At 33.3% G+C, this 23174-nt stretch overlaps 1 protein-coding gene across 3 annotated transcripts in view; it reads right to left on the reverse strand.

Annotated features, from left to right (window-relative positions):
* CSMD3 (CUB and Sushi multiple domains 3) overlaps positions 1-23174 on the reverse strand; it is a 579207-nt gene that overhangs the window by 118963 nt on the left and 437070 nt on the right. For all 3 annotated transcript variants that reach the window (XM_041470732.1, XM_041470731.1, XM_041470730.1), the window contains one exon: positions 20148-20264. In XM_041470732.1, coding sequence (XP_041326666.1) covers positions 20148-20264 — 117 coding nt within the window. The remainder of the gene's footprint in view (positions 1-20147; positions 20265-23174) is intronic.

Consider the following 23174-nt stretch of genomic DNA (forward strand, 5'->3'; position numbering starts at 1 on the left):
AAGTGTTTGAGCATTGCTCTCTGATGGGAAGTAGAGATTAACTGTTCCCTTTGTTTATGCACAGGCAAAGTTTTGCTTGACTTTCTTTTGCTTTAAACCTGCTAGTTGTTTTCCATCTTATTCTCTCTCCCTTGGTCTGCTGGGAAGGCGATTATAGAGTGGCTTGGTCGTACCCAACATCCAGCCAAGGTCAGCCTGCAACACTGACCCAGTAAAGAGTTAATCCCAACTCAAAATTCAAACAAGTAGCATGGAATTGTTATTAATGCTAGTACTGATCAAGTAGTATTTACCTGGATAAAATATGTTTATTTTATGTATTATGCCAGCTATTGGATCTAAAGAAATACTCTTAACAACTTACATGGATAACAGTGGAATAAGATGATAACATAATTCTTCACCCAGGCTTTTCCCTTCTTATGAATATTTTGTGTGCCTAATGATTTACTGAAATCAGTAAGCTTTAGTGTAAAATCAAGTCCACTACTTTACTGTAGTTGTAATTCACTTCCCTTTAAAAAAACACCAGAAGGACTAACATGGTTTAAGCATTGTTATTACAGAAACTGAAATGTGCAATTCATAAAAGCCCTGCTGGTGAGACTTTAGGCATTTGTTTAAAGGCTATATCAGCATTTATAATGACAGGTCTTAGTAACTTACAAAGAAATATGAAAATCAGCCCTATAACAGAACCCAAATTATCTTTACAGTTCTTAATGCATATATATGTCTCCAATGAGAATCTATTTCACTCTGGAAAAGACATATATGGGCTACATTGGCCATTATTTTCTACATTAACTTCACTGTAGCACCAAATCAGTTGGAAGAACTGAGCATAATCCCAAAAGACCCAGATAAATCAATTTATTTGTTAAGAATTAGAATTTAAAATTGTGCTTTAAAATAGTAGTTTAGATAATTTCTTCTAACATATTTAAAACAGGTTTTATCTAACTGTGAATGAAAAATTAAGGTGTTCAGGTGTCTACCCCTTGTGGTATAAAATAGGTCTAATTTTAGAGTTAGAGATCTTTCTCAGAATTTGAGGCTACTCTGTAGAAGTTAACTTTTCATAGTTCCAAAAAAATTTCTGTAATCAGTCTAAATAATATTTCCAAAAGAAAGTTTTTTTCACAACATGAACAAATAAAATATAACAAATTTATTTCACAGTGAAAAAAAACCCATAAAAATCTGTTTCTATGTCTGGTCCACTGATGATATGCTCTCTTTGCTTATGATTTAGCTTAATTTTTTTTTTTTTCCTACAAACTCCTTTAAAGAAATTACAATGCCATATTTAATTCTTTTTTGGGAAAGAGAATGAAAAAGAGGAAGAAGTCCGCATTTTTGAGAAACTTGTTTAAAAAACAGAGAAATCCCTCACTAGAGAAATAGTATCTATGGTGATTAAGGATAACAAGTGTGCACCAAGAAAGAAGAAATGCAAATTTCTCATGGATCTTAGCTCCCATGTCTGGAAACCCCATTCATTGTGCTAAGTGGTGGTTCATGGTCAGTCAGACAAATGAAAAATGACAATGGAGAAAATCTATGCTTGAAATAAACAGGATCCAGGCATAACTGCAGGAAGCAGGAAACTACTGTGTGGTGTTTTTCTCTCAATGAGAAAGACTCAGCAACTCCTTACGGTTGATCATGTTAGTGCCATCAATCAAATGATCAACTGACAGGAAAAACCTTGTGCCCATTCTCATAAGAAAGAGGGAAATTCTTCATAAAATACACACCTGCATTAAGATTTGACTACCCTAGTAGGATGACAACCACTTTCAACCAGTTTTCTTTGCAGGAGTTACAGATTTTTTAAATTTTTTAAGGAAAAGGTGGGGAGGAAAGAGTGGGGGTTTTTTTATTTCTTTTGGGTTTTTTTTTTTTTGGTTGTTGTTTTGTTTTTTTGGTTTTTTTTTTTTTTTTTTGGTTTTTTTTTTTTTTTTTTTTGGTGAGAAATAGGCCATTATTTGAATTTTTCACTTCTACAATTTCCTTTGGATGTCACTTTCAAGACATCTCAAACCAGCCATGGAGTAGCATTGGAAAAAATAAATGCATAAATGAATATCAGAATATCTGCATCTAGAAATATTCTAAAGTTAAGGTGCGTATATTATTTATATGAAGTAGCTCTGCAAGCCAAGACTTTTGCATAACATAGCTTAATCATGGAAATTATATATAATAAACTCAGAGATTATCTGGTACAAAGGCCTATTATGACCTTTTGTTGTCTTAATCTATGACAAAAGCAGAAAAATTACTTCTACTGTATTGTTAAAAAAGTAAGACTACTTCCTGCTGCAATTTATATCTGCCCCTCCTACAGGAACACAGCCTTTCTCTTTAAATGGTTCCCTGCATTTAAGTATTTAGCTTTGTAACAAACAACAGCTAAGAAAAAAATTATGAATTTTTCCTTTGTATTTAGGATGAATCAGCAATACATTGTGATGCATTGAACTAGAAATACAAATGACAGACTGACTCAGTATTTGAAAAGTAACTTATATTCATGTAGACACCAAATAAACAGATATCTTCCCACTTTTGCTGAGAAAAATGTCCAGTAAAGCTGCAAGATAATTTCTATGTTTGTTGGGCTTTTTGAAGAAAAGCAGTTCAGTAATCTCTGAGAATGTTTTTGAAGGGAAAGATTGAAAGATGACACCCTAAAGAGATGAATTCATGGATAGGAGTATTGCTGTCAGTAAGGAAATGTAAATTAATTTTGACCAGCTCACATAAAAGAATTAGAAGATCTGATCTTTTACTATTCAATGTAATATTTCAGTTTGACATAACACTGACTATGTCTGAGTTAGCACTGCTACTATAATTTCTAAATGAAAATAGTAGCAGAGATCTCATTTTAGAAAAAATGTTTCTCCTCTTACATTTCCAAACATTTGGTTGTCTGCCAGTTACTGCTAACACATTTAGTCTAGTCTGTGTCTGTAACAGTGATCTTTAGTGATATCAGTTGCATTTCTCTGTAATGGTTGACACTTGTTATCACATGCTGTAACAGGAAAATTATTAATTGTTTGTGAATACAAACTAGAGTCTCTGCTAATAGCATCTTGTTGTGTAAATCCTGATTCATTTCAAAGCAAAAGAATAAAACAGTTGTCTAGTTTTCGTGACATCAGAAGAAGTAAAAAAATTTAATTCCACCTGTATGAGCCTCTTGGGTGCACTACAGACTAGATGTCAAAATAAGGCTAGAGAGGTGTAAACTGTTGAAAGGGATATTCTTACTGGCATGAGTTAAGGACAGAGAGGTGCTGACTGAGCAATGAAACTAAATGGAGTTGATATATTAATGTTACTAAACATACTCAGATATAAAAATAAAGAGAATAATTATATATATATACACACACCTAAATATATATATATATATATACACACACACATTGTCTATAGCAACTGAACTGTAGATAAGTTAAAGAAACTTTACACAAGTTTCTCAGTGTAAAGAAGTATGACTATACAAGACAAACCTAAAAATATCCCCAAATATAACAAAATTCTATTTCAACAACATATGTAAAGCACAAATTTACTGGTATTTGTAAATTATTATGAGTGATTAACATAAAAGTCATGGAGGTTTTCCAAACCACATAAAGATGTGCCAGTTAACTGTACTTGAATAGGGTGAATGAATTGGAATATACTGGTTCTTCCCAATGTTTGTGACTTACACTACTGTCTAGTCCTTAATCTCTGTGGAGATTCTCCTTAAAGTTTGTGGAAAAAAACTTTATTGAATTATCTGCATTTCATCAAGAGTTATTGGTGTTCCTTTGGTAGCCTCAGTTGGAGATGGCAAATGGAATCCTACATTTCCTGGCATGATATCCAGATGATTAGGGAGGAAAAGGCAGAATAAGTGATTCTCTCTGCAAACAAGAAAGAGGTAAGGAAGGGCAAGAAAGAATTCTGGTTCTTAAAGCCCACATGTGCCATTTTCCTTCCACAGACAAAGGTGAAGAAAATAGTGTTCCATTCTGTGATCTCAAAAAAACAGAGCACACAGATCCAGAGTGAGCTGCAAGCCATCCTCTGCTGTACTTCCTTTGGTTTAATTCTACAAAGGAAGTGTTGAACAGAAACATGATGATTTGTCCTTTCTCTAGTTAGTGTATTCCTGCATTCTCAGACTTGGAGAGGAAGAAGGAGATGGGATCTGCTGATTTCTCATGTTTGAGAAAAGGAAATATTTATCTGAATGTATAAAAAGACAATAAGAATATATCTGGAAAAAGAAGATGGGGCAGTTATTAATACTAGAAGCTCAGCATGAGGAAGTGATGTTAAACTGTACAGAAAAAAAAGCTAACATGCATATTTCCCCACAAATGAGTGCAATTCCATATAAAATGTGAGATTTAGGACTTTTCCTGGAGCTGGAAGAGGACTGAACTCTCCTAATTAACACATTTCCTGCTTTCTTCTAAAATCAGCAGAACTTATTACACTACATAAACTATCATTCTCTTCTGGCTTCAAACCTCTGCCTCCCTCTCTTCCTCTCCCTTTCTGCAACTCACATCCCTCTCTCCTGGCCTGAATCATCATGCATACATGTAAAGCTCTTTCAGGAGCTGCAACAACACAACAGTAGAGGGAAAACAATTAAAAGAATATTTTTTAAAATTTATTGCTAGTTATGTCATTTTATATTATATTATTAATTACAGAGTATATTATTTGCAATAATTTTAAAATTACTATTGTGTACATCTGCTATCACAGAAACCTGAAGGAAGCATCAAACCACACAATTTTCTTTTCTCTATATTGATTTGTTTTGATTTTCTCAACTGAAATTCAAACACCTATTATTATCATTTGTTTAAACAGGTAGCATAGATTTATTTATCCCTATGGACAAAAAAAAAAGAGTATCTTATAATTTTAACTCCTTTTATACTGTTCAGATTTATTATATTATATCTGAGATGTTGAATATATCTCATTTTGCCTTACCTAACTAAAAAATAGATGGTTTTTTGCACCTTATTATTCAATATTTTTGCTGAGTGGAAGGAAATGTAACACCACATTTTCAAAGAAAAAAGGCCTCTGTTCATATGTGTTCTGGTTTCAGCCAGGACAGGGTTACATTTTGCAGTAGCCAGGAGGGGCATGGCCAGGACAGGAGGTTTTTCTTTACCACCTCATGTGATTGTCAGGGGTTGGGGGGAAGGAAGGCTCTTTGAGGAGAAGGGGCTCCTTCAGATCCCGCAAGCCTGGCAGAGAGAGCCATCTGGTACTGTCTGTTATCATCTGGCTTCTTTTCCATGTGAATGGTTTCTTTTCTTTTGCCCTCTGTCATTAATACTGTTTCTGTTACTGATCTTATTCTTAGCTCATTGCTGTTTACAGTAAATTGTTCTGTCTCAAACCATGATCTTTTGAGCCTCCAGTTCTAATCTCCAGCCACCCACTTGCTTGGGGTAGCAAGTGGCAGTTTTAGTGGGAGCACTAAATTGGACTAAATTTCCCAAATCATGACACTGTGAAACTTGCTTGACTTACTACTTTCTTTTTTTTATTATTTTTTAATTTTTGAAAGAATGTCAGTCTCAATGTCTTGCATGAAAAATATACCTCTCATATGTTGCCAATGTAATTTCTAAACTAGGGAAAGAGCGTTGAAGTGATAAAGCAGCTGAAGTAGAACAGTTTGACAAAAAAAAGTACAGCTGGCCCTAGGCAGTAATTATATTTTATTTAATAGACTGAGAGTGAGTTAACAGACCTGGAGCACTGACTAGAGTGAGAATTAGAAATTTCATTTGAATAAAAACTGCATGGAAAAAGACTACTAATAAATAAGACAATATATTGTTTGGTACAAAAGTACGCTAGTTTCAAAACATCCTACTGAAACGCTTTAATGAAGGTGTGTAGACATTTTCCTGCATTATGTAGTCCTCTACGTAATCTTTCTTAAAAACTAAAGTAGGTCTTTGGTCACTAGTAATGTTTTTTTAATTAGGTATTTGTGTGGTATATAACACAACACATTTTAAATCTATGATAATGCCTAATAGATCGATCAGTGATTAAAGCTATAAATCTAAATAAAAGCAGAAGAATGAAATAAGTATGTTTGACATCTACTTTGCACAGGCTGTGTTTTCTTAGATTATTTTACCAAGGCAGTTGTCAAAGCTGCAGATTTAGCTGCTAATTTGAAATTAACTGTTTTGTACAGTTTAAACATCTGGCTTCAAATCTGCTCTGAGGGGAATAGCAAGGGAGACAAAATTATGTGTTCACTACTCTGAAAGTACATCAGTGAGCAATAGAGTAGTGAGAAAAAAAAAGAAAGTACAATTAGTTATATTATTTTTCTTCTTCTAAATAAAACACTGTTATGATGTGCAAGTACTCAGGATTCTCTGAAAGGGACAAGACAATTAGGTGGAATGCTTTTCACTTGGGCCCAGTAATTGTAACCCAAACCATTTTTTCTTTAGTTTCTTACAAAATTCTGTGTGAACAGGGAAAGAATCCAAGACTGTACAGCTAACAACTAGTGACATGTACTTTATCCTGAAGAAGTTACTACTCAGATAATAACGTTCTGAGACCAGTTGTGCACATTGCATGATCCATCACTTCATTGGTCCATTTTATTGAGAAAAATGAGTGGAAGAGGTTAGACAATGCACACAGTAAGTAGGAGGCCATCGCCCTACTGCTACAAAAGTGTTCTGAACCACAGAAATGTGAAGAGCTTGGTAATCTTGAACGTGGGCAGCATTTTCCAATCCTGCTTCATTGTGTTCTTACACAATTGCTTACATGCTTTGAGAAAACAAAACCACAATCACCCTTTCATAGCATCTGATTATCTTAGTAAGATTTTCTGAAAACAAAAAATCTGGCAGAAGTAAAAAAACTGAATTTTGTTTATTGCTAATTTTTCTAGTACAGTCTCTGAACTGAAGGAGAAAGGAAACACCTGCAACTTTTTGTTGTTTTTCTGTAGATCTTAACAGTAGGCTGTATACAACACAAGGGATATCCAAAGAGACAACAGATCTAGAAAAATTGGTTTTGTTGATGACTCTTGTGATGGTAATAACAGAATCATTCATAAAACGATTACCTATATCAACACAAATTACATGAAGTTCAAATTAATTGTATTTTTCAAACCCCTTCACTATAGTTCTGGGAAGAACTGACTTTTTTAATGTAAGAAAATTATAAAAAAAATGTATCAAGGGACCATGAAATGGGCTAATGAGGTATTTAAGTAAGGTGCCCAAATTTGAAGGCTGGTCTTCCTTTGATAAATGTGTTTTTAAGTCTCTCTCTAATGCTTATGGAGGGACCACAGGGAGACTAATCTCTTAAGTAATATACACAGTAGAAGGAATAAACAATTTAAACTCTGGAGTAACAACAGTAATAATAAGAAGAATACAATAATAGAACACTATTATGCCAAAATAAAAAAGAACTTTATTAAGATAGGAGGTTTAATTCAAACCATATTGTTAATTATGTAATAAGGGTTCTAGATTTATTGGCAAAGTCACTTTAAAAGAGCTTTGTTTCTTCAGTCACCTCTCAGCTAATTTAGAGCTACTAATTAGAAGTACAACAGCTTTCTACATAAAATAATTGTCTTTATCATCCTACTAGTAAATGGTAATGTTTTGATCAGATGATTAATCACTTCATTCATCTGAAACAAATTATCCCTTCAATTTACTGAATCATATGGATGAAATTAATATTTGAGTAATTATTTTTCTTTTCATTAGTAGGAAAACCCAAAAGAACTCCCAGTGGAATGCAAAAAAAAAAAAAAAAAAAAAAAAAAAGAGAGAAAGCATTGAAATAATCCTTCATAGTCAAAATCATCAAAAATTATATAAAGGAAACATGTGAAAGGAAAAAGTGGTTCCAGCCATTTGATGGCAGTAAATACGAGAAAAAAACTTCGTCAATGTGATCCTTATAGTAAATAGAACCACTTCTCAGTTGCCAGTCTGGCAACAGATGTGTTGCTAGTCTGCCTGAGTCTGCAACTGAAATGTGAAGTCAAAACCTAGGGAAGATTTCAAGACCTAAATGAGAAACTTTTTTGTTTTTGGAGAAAGCAAATCTTGCATAACAATCAGCTTGTCATTTCAGGATCTACAGTCCTTTATAGAAAATGGGAATGGGAGAAAGGAGGATGAGAACAGGAGGAACAGATGGCTTGGAGAAACAAAAGTTTGACTTGGTGATTCGATAATGAGAAACCTTACATAACACAGGCTTTTTAGAAGCCTATTTCTGATTGTCTATTACAACTTCTAAACAGTGCAAGTGGGTGTTTACCATTACATGTATTTTAAAATGACAGGTCTCTCCAGGCCTCAAGTATTAAAGCAAAAAGCGGAGTATTCCATCCAAAATTACATTCAATACATACACTGTTAGAGTGGAACTTGAGGTGTGATAGTCACAACAAGAGAACCACATTACTCTGACATCATCCCAAACATTTAAAAAACCTGGACAGATGTGGTACAGGGGCTTTATCAGACCAGTGCTCTTGCATGGTCTCACGCCATGTAAATAACAAAGTTTATGTTTGCCTTTTTCTTCTCATGCAACTCTCATATAATCAGTTAGAGCTGAGAAAGTTTCATTAGACAAGTGTTGGTTTCAGGGAGGCTTTCTTTACCCTTTCACAAAATATCGGTATATGTACATGTACATGTATATGTATCCATATATATATATATGCATACACACACTACTTTTCCTACTCTTCCCATTCCTTCTTTTGCCATTCATCCCTTGTAATAATCAAATTTTATGGTCTTCCTGCAGTTTCCTGCCTTACTGACATCCCCTAGGTGCCACCTCTCAGAAACAACAGGACCGTCATCCTTCAGTTGTTTCTATGATGGCTTCCAAAACCAGAAATTCAACATCTTCACTATGGAACAACGCAAACTAATTTTGTCTCACCAAACAGCTGTATTTTGACAGTCTCTCAATGACTTCCCAAAATACAATTCAAGTTCTAAACTCTTATAAAGAGATGGGATTTTTTTTTTTGTCTCAAAATATGTGTAACTACCAACTTCCAAATTTGTTTTTTTTTGCTCTTACAAAATTTATTCACATTTTCCTGAAATTTACTCATGTTATCAGAGCAGATGCAATTCATCTCCATCTAAAATTCAACTAGAAAATTTCTTTTAAAATTACTATAAATAAACAACTGGATACAAACAGCAAGTGGCTAACACCCCCCTCCCCTTTTTTCAATAAAACAGATCGTTCAGGGATTCTCTTTCTAAGCAAGTGGAATAATCAGCCAGTTCTGCAGTCAGGAATATATATTGAAGAAACATAAAGCAAAATATAGTGGGGACTGAAAAGACCTTTTTAAATGAAATTAAATAGAAATCACTGAGAGAAATCCAGTATCTTTGAACTGTGTATCTGTGTACACAGTGGTGAACACAAATATTTGAGTCAATACAGGTAATCTTAATTGAGAGAGAATTGGCTTATATCCAAAGGAATATAATGAAGAAGAAAAGTAAGAAATATGAATTATAAGTATGTAAACAGGGCCAAACAGTGAACCATTTAATAAGCAGATGATGTTTTGTAAAATTAATTTTTGTAGTTCCTTGATCCTAGTCTGATCCTAATGAGCTCCTTCCCTGAAATATATCAGAATATTTCAGGATGGAAACTTGGCCATGGTCACACTAACTTTCCATGGTCTCTCTTTCCAGGTCTCTCTGTCTCTTACTGCCAACAAGCGAAAAATGTATCAGGGATGAGGCATTTTTGCAGTTGTTCTGTTAGGATGATTTTCCTATTGACTTTTGGAGCTACAAAATAGGAAAATGCACTGGAGGGGGAGAAACATAGCAAAAAACCCTTCTAAAGCCAAAAAACCACAAACCCCAAGAGAAAGAAAGGCCTGATTCCTGCAACTGGCCAGGCTTGAAGACTGAGAAAGCAGCTTTTTCACTCATGCAGAGATTAACAGTAAAAATAACACCTCCATTATTAATATAACTTTATGATAAGATGTCCTAAAAAATGGAGATTCAAGATTTTTCTATTGTCCTTCCAAAGTACTGAAATCTTGTCCTAAGAAGTAAAACAAACAGAAAACAGAACTGTTCAGAATGTATGTCACCATTCAGTTTCCTCCTTGGGACAGTAACATGTGTTGAAAAGCTTTAAGCAATGATTGTAATGTAGTCTTTCCTCCAATATTTGGAATAACCAGAAACCCAGACTAATTTCAGCTATTTTAATAACAGTCTTTTCTGTGAACAAGATTTGATGATTAAATATTTGGAGCAGCTGGAGTCATACTGCTTAGAAATTTAAAAAAAAAAAAACCCAAGAAAAAGTCTTTAGAAATCTTTCATTCATTCAATCACATTATAGTAAAATTATTTTACTTATTGAGGAACTGTGAATTTCTTTGAAGACCACAGATGTGGTCTTATTCGACATTGGGTTCAGGGCATTAAAAAGGCAGCTCTACTGGTGCCATATGTTTATAGTCAAACCCAATAGCTTAAGCTATTTTGTCGTCTGTATTTAATTGGTCATTATTATATTCAAATACATCATTAATATTTGAGCCAAAACTAATCATATTTATTGAAAAAATCTAAAAACAGCACTGAAAAAAGTGACTTTAGATCATATAAAGCAACTAAATTCTTTAAATTTCATTTCAAAAATACATTGAATAGTTTGAGGTCCTTTAAATGTCACCCTATGGTGACTTTTTTATTGGCATCTGCTCACTTGGCAAGCATATTAAGCACTGAACCAATGAATGAAGTACTCCCCAGCTGTGAGTTTGGTACATAAAACCATCTAGTTCTTCCTCTCAGAACCTAGGAGATTCATAGTTAAGTGGAAAGTGATGCAAAATGACCTTCTGGTACTTCTGTAATTTATATTGTTAGCATCTCAATGACACAATCTTGTCCTTGAATTAGTAAAGCAAACCAGAAGTTAATAGTTATACAACTAATGCTTACCTCTCTTCTTCAAAAAAAATCTTAGACTGTAAGCTCCAGCTATTCTATGGAAAGCCTGTAGCACAGTAATCCATGTCTACTTGAAATTTTGATAAAAAACATATTCACTATCTCTCAGGTATATTTGATAAGACAATATTTTGCCACTGGACTATTCCTATTTAAATAAAAGTAGTCAGTAGTATTGTTCTGTGTTTGAAATACAATGAAAAATAAAAATATTTGGCACAACCTTGTTAAAAGTAGCAAAATATTCTTCAAAAGGAAATAATTCTTACATTAATAAATAAATAATTTCACAGTTTGTATATTTAACTTAAATTCTTGTACTATAACTATTTCTATAACACATTATGAAAATATTCATATTTTAAATAGCACTTTTAGGTACATATATTGTATATTGTGGAGAAGAGAATACTTAATACTCACTAAACTCCCTCCCAAAATCTCAACTAAAATTATTTCCAGCATATAATCAATTGTGCCTTTCATTTTCCTTTTTCAGATGGAAACATAAATCCATTAGGTATTCATTCTGAAGACAGGCTACAGGGCATGGCTTCCTGTACCTGTAGAAAAACTAACATAATGCAGTCCATCACCTGAAATTCTTCTTGTGTCCAACGACACTCCAAGAAGGAGAGATATTATTGTCAAATATACACTTAATAATAAGACATTATTAGACATTTTATTCACCTCCACTATTAGGTTTAAAACATTTGAGGGTGAGGAATCATTAAGAACAGCTTGAATTTGAATCAACCAATCCGAAGGCACTAAATGATTACTCACTGAAACGTATCAGAAATTGCCAGCCTTAATACATATGCATAAGATAAAATCATGAAGTTATGTGTGTGCAATGTGACTGCAGATTGAGATCACAGATGCAATGTTCTCTAATTCATTTAACCCTTCGTAGCTGCCAGAACAAATATGACAAAATAAGGCTGTGCTGTTTATTTTAAATTACAAATAAATTATGTTCATTCAAAAATTGCAGATAGATGGTTTAGATGGTTGAATTGCACCATAGGAATATGTATCTCTATTTGTTGATTAGAGCAAGGATCTGAATCGCTTAGATTAGATATCGATTTAATTAGGTGTATAACTAAAACAAGAGGAAATGTATTCCAGCATAGGATTCAATTACATGTATATACATCTATTTGCTTTGCCTGCACGCCTAAAATCTATGTACACATAAATCTGCAGTGTTTAAGGCTAGCACTTCAAGACATTCAGAGATTTAGATCATCCCCACTTGGATTATACCAATTAAAACACAAATCCTTTCACTGTATCTAACTCCAAAAGTCCAGAATTTACATTTATGGATGAACACTTTTTTTTTTTTCATTAAGATTTTCATGTCCATTTAGTATATAGAAGATAGACTTCCAAGCTTTTTATTTCTGGCTCAACACCAGTACATTCTTTTCTTGCCAAATTGTGCAGAATACAGTGAGTCAGATTCTACCAATTTTTATTGTGTTCATTATATAGCTATACAATCTTCTTACTTTAAGGAAGAAATTAACCATGTCCTTGTATGGTTAATTTTATTCATTGTAAATTTCAGAAAAATTATCAGTTTATCATATTTAATCAAAATAATAGTGGAAAATAAATTCATACTCATCATTCAATGCACATTGAATGAACATTGAGAATATCCAATTTCTATTGTGGTAGGAGGGTGAATTAATTTGTTTCAAGCACAATGAACACAATCTACACATTTTTCTGGCCCAAGGAAACCTGACTCCATGCTTAACCCTCTTCAGTCCTCTTCATTAACTCTCAAAATTAAATTTGAAAACATGTCAAATGAAAAGTCCTATACCTATCATGTTAAGTCCACTCAGAGAATTTTCAAATTCAAACAACATTCTGGCAATGGGCTAAATTAACATAAAGCAGCATTTACACCAATGTTGTGAATGTTTCCATACTGAAACACTCATTTTCATTCATTCATTCATTAAAAAGAATTACTTCAGCAACTGTAATTAAATATTACATATAAATGTTACCTTTATTAAGCTTTCTATCTCTGGGATGAAAAGTACTTCTGTGTCTGCCTGATAGCCTCTGCACAATGATTTCTCAGTTCTGGCCAGGGTTTCTAAAGTCTATCACAGATGAAACTCCTGCTAATGTACTTTTGAATGAAGCTTAATTAGCTGACTGGAGAAAATTGAAGAAAAGAACTGCCATAATTTTTTTTAAAGCTGAGATCTTGCAGTTTGGTTTCAAGAATTTACTAAGAATCATTATAATCTAACTAGTACAAAATCCTTTGAAAATATTGCATAACAGAATGGTGCTAAGAGAAATAACAACATGGCAACAGAGTTAAAAGAATAGCAAGAAAAATGGATGAGGTGTGGATTTTCTATCAACTATTGGTATTACTTATACAGCAGGTACTTCCTCCTATCGTTCAGAATAAATATTTTTATGTACACCCTCAGTATTCCATGATGATCACTCTATACTTTAGAGAGCTGAGAAAACAAACCAGAAAACTGAATTTCTCAACTAAATTTGATTTCATTAAATTTCTGGATTAAGTGATACATGTTTTTAAAATATTTTTTAGGTTTTATATGAAGTGCCCTGTGATAGTCAGTTTTTATGTTTTTATGCAAAAATTTTGTGAATACAAAAATATAGATTACTTTTTTCTTTAAAAAATAGTTTTATGCTTACATAAAAAGGCATAAATAAATAAATGGTCCCTTTTTCTTGGAAGTCATTTTGAGTTGGAGTGATTTTCTTTTTAGGAAGAAAAGGTGAGCTGACTTGCTTTTTATAAAATATAGGGTGCAAGCTGGATGTCTCTTTCTTCTGAAATTAGTGTTGTGAACCTTTATACAGTTGGACACTCAAGCTTTTGGAGCAGTCTTTGTGGCTTTGCTCCATCTTGTTGACAAGTAATCATTGTTTGAACAGTGCAATCTCACAGCTTTGAAGTGTTTGCTTGTATAAAAGAGAGTAGGAGCAGAATCAGGTTCCTGCGTATGGCAGCATTTTGATATTTTAAATCATATTCTTTCATTTCTATCTCCCTTTCAGCAAAGTACTGCTTAATTCAATAATTGTTTAGTTTATGTTTAAAAATATTGATGGTAGCTATTTAGCCAGACATTTCCATCCATTTTTACTTAAGATGGAAAGTTAAACCCGCCACATTTAAAAAATGATAGTCTATATGCATCTGCCACATTTCTTAAATTATATTAAGATGTACACAGCAGTGATGATGGATTCAAGTTACTAAAATGTTTTTACTGTAGATCTATGTCTGTAGATGTACAGATGTTTCACTGTAATCCAGCTAAGTATTATCATTAAAACGATTTTGGTGTTCATTCCCTCTTGATGTGAGGGTGTCATTTGGCATATTCTGCTCCTTGTGATCTGTCCTTGCCTATCTTTTTCTTTCCAAATGTAATCTGAGTTTGTAATCACCTCAAACAGTACCGAAATCACTTTACTGTGACATGACTGTTAAGGGGTCTAACAGTTGTAGATGCAGTGAGCACTCTAACAGAAAACATATGTTGACACCATTGTTTGATCAGTGTGTATTTTCACTGGCAGAATAAAATCTGTAGGTTTACTTTCCAGTAATTGGTAAAAAATTATTCTTTCAAGGACACTATTAATAATAACAACAATAACCCCAAAATTCAGCTCTTTGGTTCTACTTCTTTCTTTCCTGTGTAGCTAATATGGAATAACTCAGGTCTATCTCCTAGAAATTTAAAGCAAAAATTTAAGCAAAAGCTGAAAATGGCATAAATGTGTCTGTGAATATAAGCCAGCCAGTTATTCGGGAATTGAAGAGAATACTGGATTTAAATTTCCCTGTTTACCGTAAGCAAACTGGATCTACCTTCATTGCCGTAAGAAGTCTTGTCCCAAAATATCATTCTTATCAATAAAATTCTTGCAATTTTTAAATTATATATTCTTGTAGATGTAAAGCAAATATTTCCATGGAAACTAGACATTTTCCCAATTAATGTATTAGCTTCTAGGTAGGAAAATATAGTTCTGCTTTAAATTTCATAAATTTTGATGGTAACTAAGAAAATATATTTATTTTGTGTTAGCACAGCTCAAAGCCACACTTAAATACCTTACTGTGTATGTTCAATCTATCTTTTTGCTCTAACAGAAAGGAAAGCCTTTTGCTGAGGCCAGCTGATATAAAATCTATTTTACTGTTTAAAATATTAATTTAAAAAGAAGTATAGGTGATAGCATTATACAGAGCAGAGCATACAAATTAGGTCATGTCCATTAGATAAAATAAATAAAATCTCAAACATCTGCATTTTAATTGAAACCAAAGCTGTATTTCAGGATTGAACAATTAACAATCATTACACCACTTTAAAATATCAGTGGGAGACTGTCAGATAAGAAGCTGAGTCTTCCATGTTTACAGAAGATTTTGCCTGTGGCACACTGTGTGCTTTTGTAAATCATTTATCTTGTAGCTTAAACCTGTCATGGTATGAAATATTGCAAGTGTGATTCTGCATGACAGAACAATGAAACACTGGGAAAAAGTCCACATTGAAATGACTTTTCCACAGAATTTTTGACTTGAGAACCCAAAAAGCTGCAGATGAAATAGGTTTTCTTTTCAGTCCATCAAAAACTAATCCAGGCCAATGAGTTCCCTTCTACACACTGAATATGTTATTACATTGTTTGTGGGTTTTGTCTCTATTGACCAGGTTTTCACTTTTTTTTTTTTTTTTTCCCCTACTAACTGTTCTTTGTTTTAAGTTCTCATATACTGTATTGGATGCCAAAACAGTTCTTGAAGAGTTTCCATTCAGCAGATATTTGATTGCTGTATTTCACATTGAAAGCTGGAGCCACAGAGAAGATGACAGATTTGTTGCTGTTTTCTTTAGGAAAATTAAATTATCATATGTCAGCAGCTTTGCTGGAGTACCCCTTTGTAGCAACGTATCTGAACAACTTAGACTACATTGTATGCCAGCCATACCGCTTGTAGTTCCTCTTATCAGAGCTGTCTGGAATGCATCAAGGTTACAAAGACATAAACTGTTCTAAAGTAAGAAAGAAGAGGCTGAGAAACAGAATATCAAGACCAAAGAACTTGATAACAGAGCGCTGTGAGGCACCTGGACTGTAACCAGTCACGTGCTCTGAAGAGCGCGTGCGGAACACATGGACAGGATAGCGGCACCAATCAAGAAAAGCGTGATCAGCATGTGCAGTAGTTGTAGAATCTAAAAATAAGTGCATAATGTAAACAATAAACGGCTTCTGCTCCATCATATTGGTTAGTTGCACAGGAGTCTTGGTTTCCCACACCCCTTCATTCTCAAAAAGGTTACTTTGACTCTTTTTTGTTGTGAGTAATCTCTGTCAAATCTACATGATGTGATGCACATTACCAAGTGAATTAAATATGAAGTCTGGTGTATTTTTCCACAAGGGTCAGAGATTTTGTGACCATTTGCCAGTGAGTGATCCCTACATACCAAGAATTGCAAGTGAAGACTCTTAATGCAATATCTTCTATCAGAACTCAAAACAACAGAGTTACAGGAACAAACATTCTACTTACTAAAATTGATCTGAAAGACCTCAGCATTGCAATTTTATGGCTATTCTCCTCTGAAACTGTACTTAAATATATTTTGATGAGTGAGAAGTAAAAGCTATTAGATAAAACATATTCATTATTCATACTCATTACTCATAAAATTTCAGACTGAGACAAATAATTACATTGAATGTAAAAAACTTCATTTAAATCAATTGTCAAAACTACTTTGTCTTTCTTAATGGTTTTTACTGGAAAAATTTTAGTAAAGACAGATTACAGAATAATTTTAGTAAAGACAGATTACAGAATAAGCCCAGCTCATATACTGTATTGGATGCCAAAACAGTTCTTGAAGAGTTTCCATTCAGCAGATATTTGATTGCTGTATTTCACATTGAAAGCTGGAGCCACAGAGAAGATGACAGATTTGTTGCTGTTTTCTTTAGGAAAATTAAATTATCATATGTCAGCAGCTTTGCTGGAGTACCCCTTTGTAGCAACGTATCTGAACAACTTAGACTACATTGTATGCCAGCCATACCGCTTGTAGTTCCTCTTATCAGAGCTGTCTGGAATGCATCAAGGTTACAAAGACATAAACTGTTCTAAAGTAAGAAAGAAGAGGCTGAGAAAGAGAATATCAAGACCAAAGAACGTGATAACAGAGCGCTGTGAGGCACCTGGACTGTAACCAGTCACATGCTCTGAAGAGCGCGTGCGGAACACATGGACAGGATAGCGGCACCAATCAAGAAAAGCGTGATCAGCGTGTGCAGTAGTTGTAGAATCTAAAAATAAGTGCATAATGTAAACAATAAACGGCTTCTGCTCCATCATATTGGTTAGTTGCACAGGAGTCTTGGTTTCCCACACCCCTTCATTCTCAAAAAGGTTACTTTGACTCTTTTTTGTTGTGAGTAATCTCTGTCAAATCTACATGATGTGATGCACATTACCAAGTGAATTAAATATGAAGTCTGGTGTATTTTTCCACAAGGGTCAGAGATTTTGTGACCATTTGCCAGTGAGTGATCCCTACATACCAAGAATTGCAAGTGAAGACTCTTAATGCAATATCTTCTATCAGAACTCAAAACAACAGAGTTACAGGAACAAACATTCTACTTACTAAAATTGATCTGAAAGACCTCAGCATTGCAATTTTATGGCTATTCTCCTCTGAAACTGTACTTAAATATATTTTGATGAGTGAGAAGTAAAAGCTATTAGATAAAACATATTCATTATTCATACTCATTACTCATAAAATTTCAGACTGAGACAAATAATTACATTGAATGTAAAAAACTTCATTTAAATCAATTGTCAAAACTACTTTGTCTTTCTTAATGGTTTTTACTGGAAAAATTTTAGTAAAGACAGATTACAGAATAAGCCCAGATCATGAAAAAATCAATATTAATAACTGACAAAAAAAAAAATTGAACACTAGTGTACAATTCAAAGAAAGATTCAGATTTTAAAAGGTGAGCTTCTGGGTGTAAGGAATTCTGCTTCCTATTCTGTATGAGTATCATTGGAAAAAAACAGCTAAAATGGAAATATCTGTTTTGGCACTTGTTTCTATGTGTCATGTCATTCTCATTTTGAGTGGTTACTACCAGATACCTTTTTTACCTTTCTCTTTCAACAGACTTTTGTCTTCTGCATTCACAAAAGTGCATCAAATATCATCCATCATATATTCTACAGGTCCCTGAACTAATTGTCAAAATACACTATTTAAATACAAGAAAAAAAAAAAAAAAAAAAAAAAAAAAAAAAAAAAAAAAGAAGGCCCAATCCCAAGGGAGAAAAAAAAAAAAGGTCTATCCCAAGGTAGGACAGACAAAAAGTTCAGGTATTCTATAATATTTATATTCCACAAAAAAAAAAAAAAAAAAAAAAAAAAAAAAAAAAAAAAAAAAAAAAAAAAAAGGAAGGTCTATCCCAAGGTAGGACAGACAAAAAGTTCAGGTATTCTATAATATTTATATTCCACAATATGTCAATGAATCTTTATATGCTAAGGTTAAGCATATTTAAACCTTTTTTTTGCATCAGCATTTTTTATCTAATCACTGTGAAACAGTTAAACAGAATTCCTTAATACTGTTACTATCATGATTAGTTTGTAAGAAAATGAGTATTTCTCAAATTATTCCAAATAACTATGCAGAGCAGTGGGATTTTCCCTCATTTCCATGCGCTGTTTTGGGAAATCTGGCTTTATTTCTGGAAATCACAAAACTACACATTTTGAATCCATTATTGTAGTAATTTTAAGGCTTTACATGTTGACATCTGTTTCAAAAAGTACCACTATAATGATATTGAGTAACTTGAGATTTGATGAAAATGGGAGGATATAAACTTTACAGTTTATCTAAAAATGATTAGCTGTGTCAAAATTCCATGCTTATAATAGCTAGAAATAAACCAAACTTATTTTGGAATAAGGAGAAATTGGCAGGACTTAGGAGACAATACTTTTAAAAATCTATTTATTTTGTAGTAGTCTATGCACCTCTACACCATACTCAAGAACAAGCTAATTGGATATTAAGGGAGCTCAGATATCATGAGTATGGCAGATGGACACACAGCAGCTGAAGCACTGTCTTTAATTTCGGTAAGATGTTTGCAGAATCAACATGAAGGAAGGTTAAGAAATACCTATCCCCATCCCCAGGCACCTGTTTTTTGACAAACTGAAATGTGAGCTATAATGAAGAATAATGAAATCCTGCTTATCCAAGCATAAAGCTACAGCATGGATATTTAAAGCTTAAATGATACTCAGTATGTGGCATAATGCTTACCAAGAAGTGAAAGTGAACAAAATACCCATCAGCTGGTATCATAGACAATTAATAATAAAGTGAGATAGAATTCATAAATCCAGGGAGGTAAACTGGCTTTGTATGGGACAGAAGACACAATTAAAATATTTGTCTAATCAACAGAAAAAATGTTAGTATGGAAGTGGAGTTTTCATGGAGGATCAGAGAATCTACAAAACCCCAGCAGACACCTGCTGCTCTAATTTCATTTGTCAATAAAGACTATGCCTCTTGCTTCCCCTGCTTACATGGACTTACTGGAGCTATGCTTCCCTTTCTAGAGTGTAGGCTTCTGACCCTGGGTGAAAAGAAACCTGAAGTGGTATCACTAATATATTTGGTTAGCATCACAGTAGTATTCTAAGTTACATGCTAGTAATCACAGTGAGACAAAATATTGAACACTAATTTCAAAAGATAAAGGCCAACATAAGTGTTTTGAGAAAACAATGCGCTATAAAATTTTAAAAGTGTTAATAGAAGTATCAGAAGTACTTAAAACAGCTTATTCACATTAATAATTTTATGTAAAAGCAACCATACAAATAACCAGAATTGTTGAAAGCATCCAAGCAACAAAAAGATATGAATGAGACCAGACCTACTTACCAAATTCCTTAGGAACAGTGATAGAGTAAATGCAGTTGTGACCAACACTATAATTCTTGGGGTAGTTTGGTGATAATACAGTCCCTTCGGAACCTGTTGATCGGCTTCCACAGGGAGCTAGAAAGTGAAGATAATTGGTTTTAAAAAATGTAATATCATTAAAAAATCGGTTTAAATTGTGTTACAAAGCAGAGTGATGCAGAGTCCCCAGGCAGGTGCATTTGTTGTATGTTGGAATATGATATTATGGGAAATTTTATTACACTTCTACACTGGATTAAATTTGTACATCCTGTAACATACCATGTATGTGTAGTTTTCTCATATATCATATGAGAATTGATGGCACTCTGCAGTTTTCCAGATCAATTATTTTTTCTTTAAAATTTATAAACCTTCTTAATAAAAGTAATGATGTGGTTTATATGCAGTATGCTATTATTTACAGCATACAAAACTATTATGCATTCCTATGATGCTTTATACTGTGTTAAGAGCATAGATTAGCCAGCCCTTCTGCACACTCATGCCAATACACTCATTATGCAAAATAATGTCTACAACTACTGATACAAGAAAGTCAGGTTTTCTTGACTGAACATGATGTACCACTTACTTAATCTCAATTATTTATAACTTTATATATAAAAAGTTATGAGCACATACTTTTCTTTATAACAGAAACATCATGTTTCATCTACCACAGCCATAATATTTGATCAAATGGAAGATAGATATGAATGCTTTTTACCAGAACAATGCATTTTTCTAAGGCATATAACAAAACTTAGTATTTGGCATTATTCAAAAATGTCAAGCAAGAAACAGTGTTCTTTTTTTTTTCATCAGATATACAGGTTCATATATATGAAACATTATTCAATGTTAGTGGTTTCCTATGTCTATTACCTGCTTGTCACAGAGACTTCGTAATTTAGGATTTTAATTTAGACTTAACCCTAATCTATTTTAAAGATTATGGCATCTCTTTAGAACAATTTTTCTCTTTTGGACTATAAAACATTTTTAATGAGTTTAATGTTAACTTATCTATTTAACAAATTTATTTCCTGTAAAGATATGAATTTATAAATTAAGTAGTACTCAATGTTTCATTTGCTAAACACATCTGGGGTTTTTTTGTGGCATTCTCTCAAAATATTAATACTTCATCAATTGCATTAAATAAGAAAAAAAATGGTTTTCTTACTACTGTTCCAGAAGACTTTATCTCAGTACTTGTTATACTAAATTCAAGACATTTATTAGTGTAGCTACAAATTACATATTTTAACACTACTTTTATTTAATTCACACAAAATGTTTGGTGGTGTGTACCATGAAAATAACCCATCTTTAAAATGTAGCAAGTTAATATCCCAGCACTTTGAGAACAGGTTTATGCAATTTGAATTAGCATGGATTCCTTTCAGTATGGTGTAACTTCAGAGTTTGGCAGAGTACCTGAAACAGGAGCAGATGGCACCTATTGCTCCAGTTTGCATACACAGTTTGGAAATTATTTAATGGATTGCTGTGAAAGTCACGGTATTTGAAATATGTCAACAGAAGGGTCGTGACTTTTGCTTGTGCAGATGTGTATGCATGTGGCAGATGTGGCAATGCACACACATGCTCCAGATACACTGGAGCTAAGCAAATCCATCAGGACCCAGACCAGGATGAGCTCTTGGTGAGGCTCAGGTCAGAGGATGGGCACACGCCCTGACACACAGAGTAAGCACTGACTCCCACATGTACAGGGAATATTGCCCTCTGTGGCTAAAAGAGTAATCTCAGTGCCTTCCCTCAATCCGCCACCACGTGAAATATCAGAAATTCATGATCTTTTGTGAGAACATATTTAGATAATGGAACTACTGGGACTTTTTCCAAGAAGCAGTAAGTGTCTTGGCTGAGCCTCATTTGCAGAGACTTATTTGCCATGAGTTACGGAAAAACACAAAGTAAAAAACCTTCACTACATAAATGTGGCAAATATTTGTGATAAAACCAGATCTGCTTACGAGCTTGTAAGTACTCAAAATTTTCTATTCCAGATTTTTGATTAAACAGAAGTGAATATGGAAGAATATAAGCAACAAAATCATTAAAATAAGAGAAATAAGATTTCAAAAAATTTATCCTTAACTCCATTTCCTTCTTTACTGTTTGTGAATTGAACAATTAAGCTACAATCCAATACCTGTGTCCCACACTAGCATTCACATCATTATTACACCTTCTTAATCAGCAGAAATAATGTGCAAATTTAGGGTAAAACTACAATTCCACTAAAGTCAATAGCATTGACACAAAAGGAACATAATTTCACCATTAATGAAATTGAAGCCTTTGTACACAAAAGCAGTACTTAAAATAAAGAGCTAAATATGGTCCTCAGCATATAGTGGACCTTTACTTATAAAGAAAAATAAAGATTTTTATATACCCTGTTTCATTTCTATTCTTACAGGTTATGAAATTAGTAAAGGCTTTATCTTAATTGTAAAACGGTCCTTACACTAGTATGCTTAAATCAGAGCAAAATATATTTAACTATGTACAGATCTAGACAAAATATGTCATGATACTTGCAAGATAGTATTATGACAGCTGATAAAAAAAGTCACTAATTTTATTGAAAAAGTCAATATATTTATTGAAAAGTGCTTATAGATATCTAGAAGTCATTAAACAGAAATTTTTGCAAATTAAGAAAAAAAATGTCTAGCATCTTCAAAAATCAGAGAGTTCTCATTAATACTGAACTATGGTTAAGATAACCTCCAAGTCTCTAAAAGGTGAAGATAATACCATTTTCTTTCAAGCTGATAATTAAAATGTTTATATGATACTTTGTATGAAACATCTAAACATTTTTCCCACACACTGAGTTCCATGAAAGTAACCGACTTCTGCACTGGATTTAAATGGGGATATATATGTTCACACAAGAGAAGCTGGCATGTATCTGTTCACACAAGGGAAGAGGAGACACACTACGAGTCTGAAGCAGGACTTCCA

Source organism: Pyrgilauda ruficollis, unplaced genomic scaffold, assembly GCF_017590135.1.
Source record: "Pyrgilauda ruficollis isolate IOZ18807 unplaced genomic scaffold, ASM1759013v1 scaffold25, whole genome shotgun sequence".
NCBI lineage: Eukaryota > Metazoa > Chordata > Aves > Passeriformes > Passeridae > Pyrgilauda > Pyrgilauda ruficollis.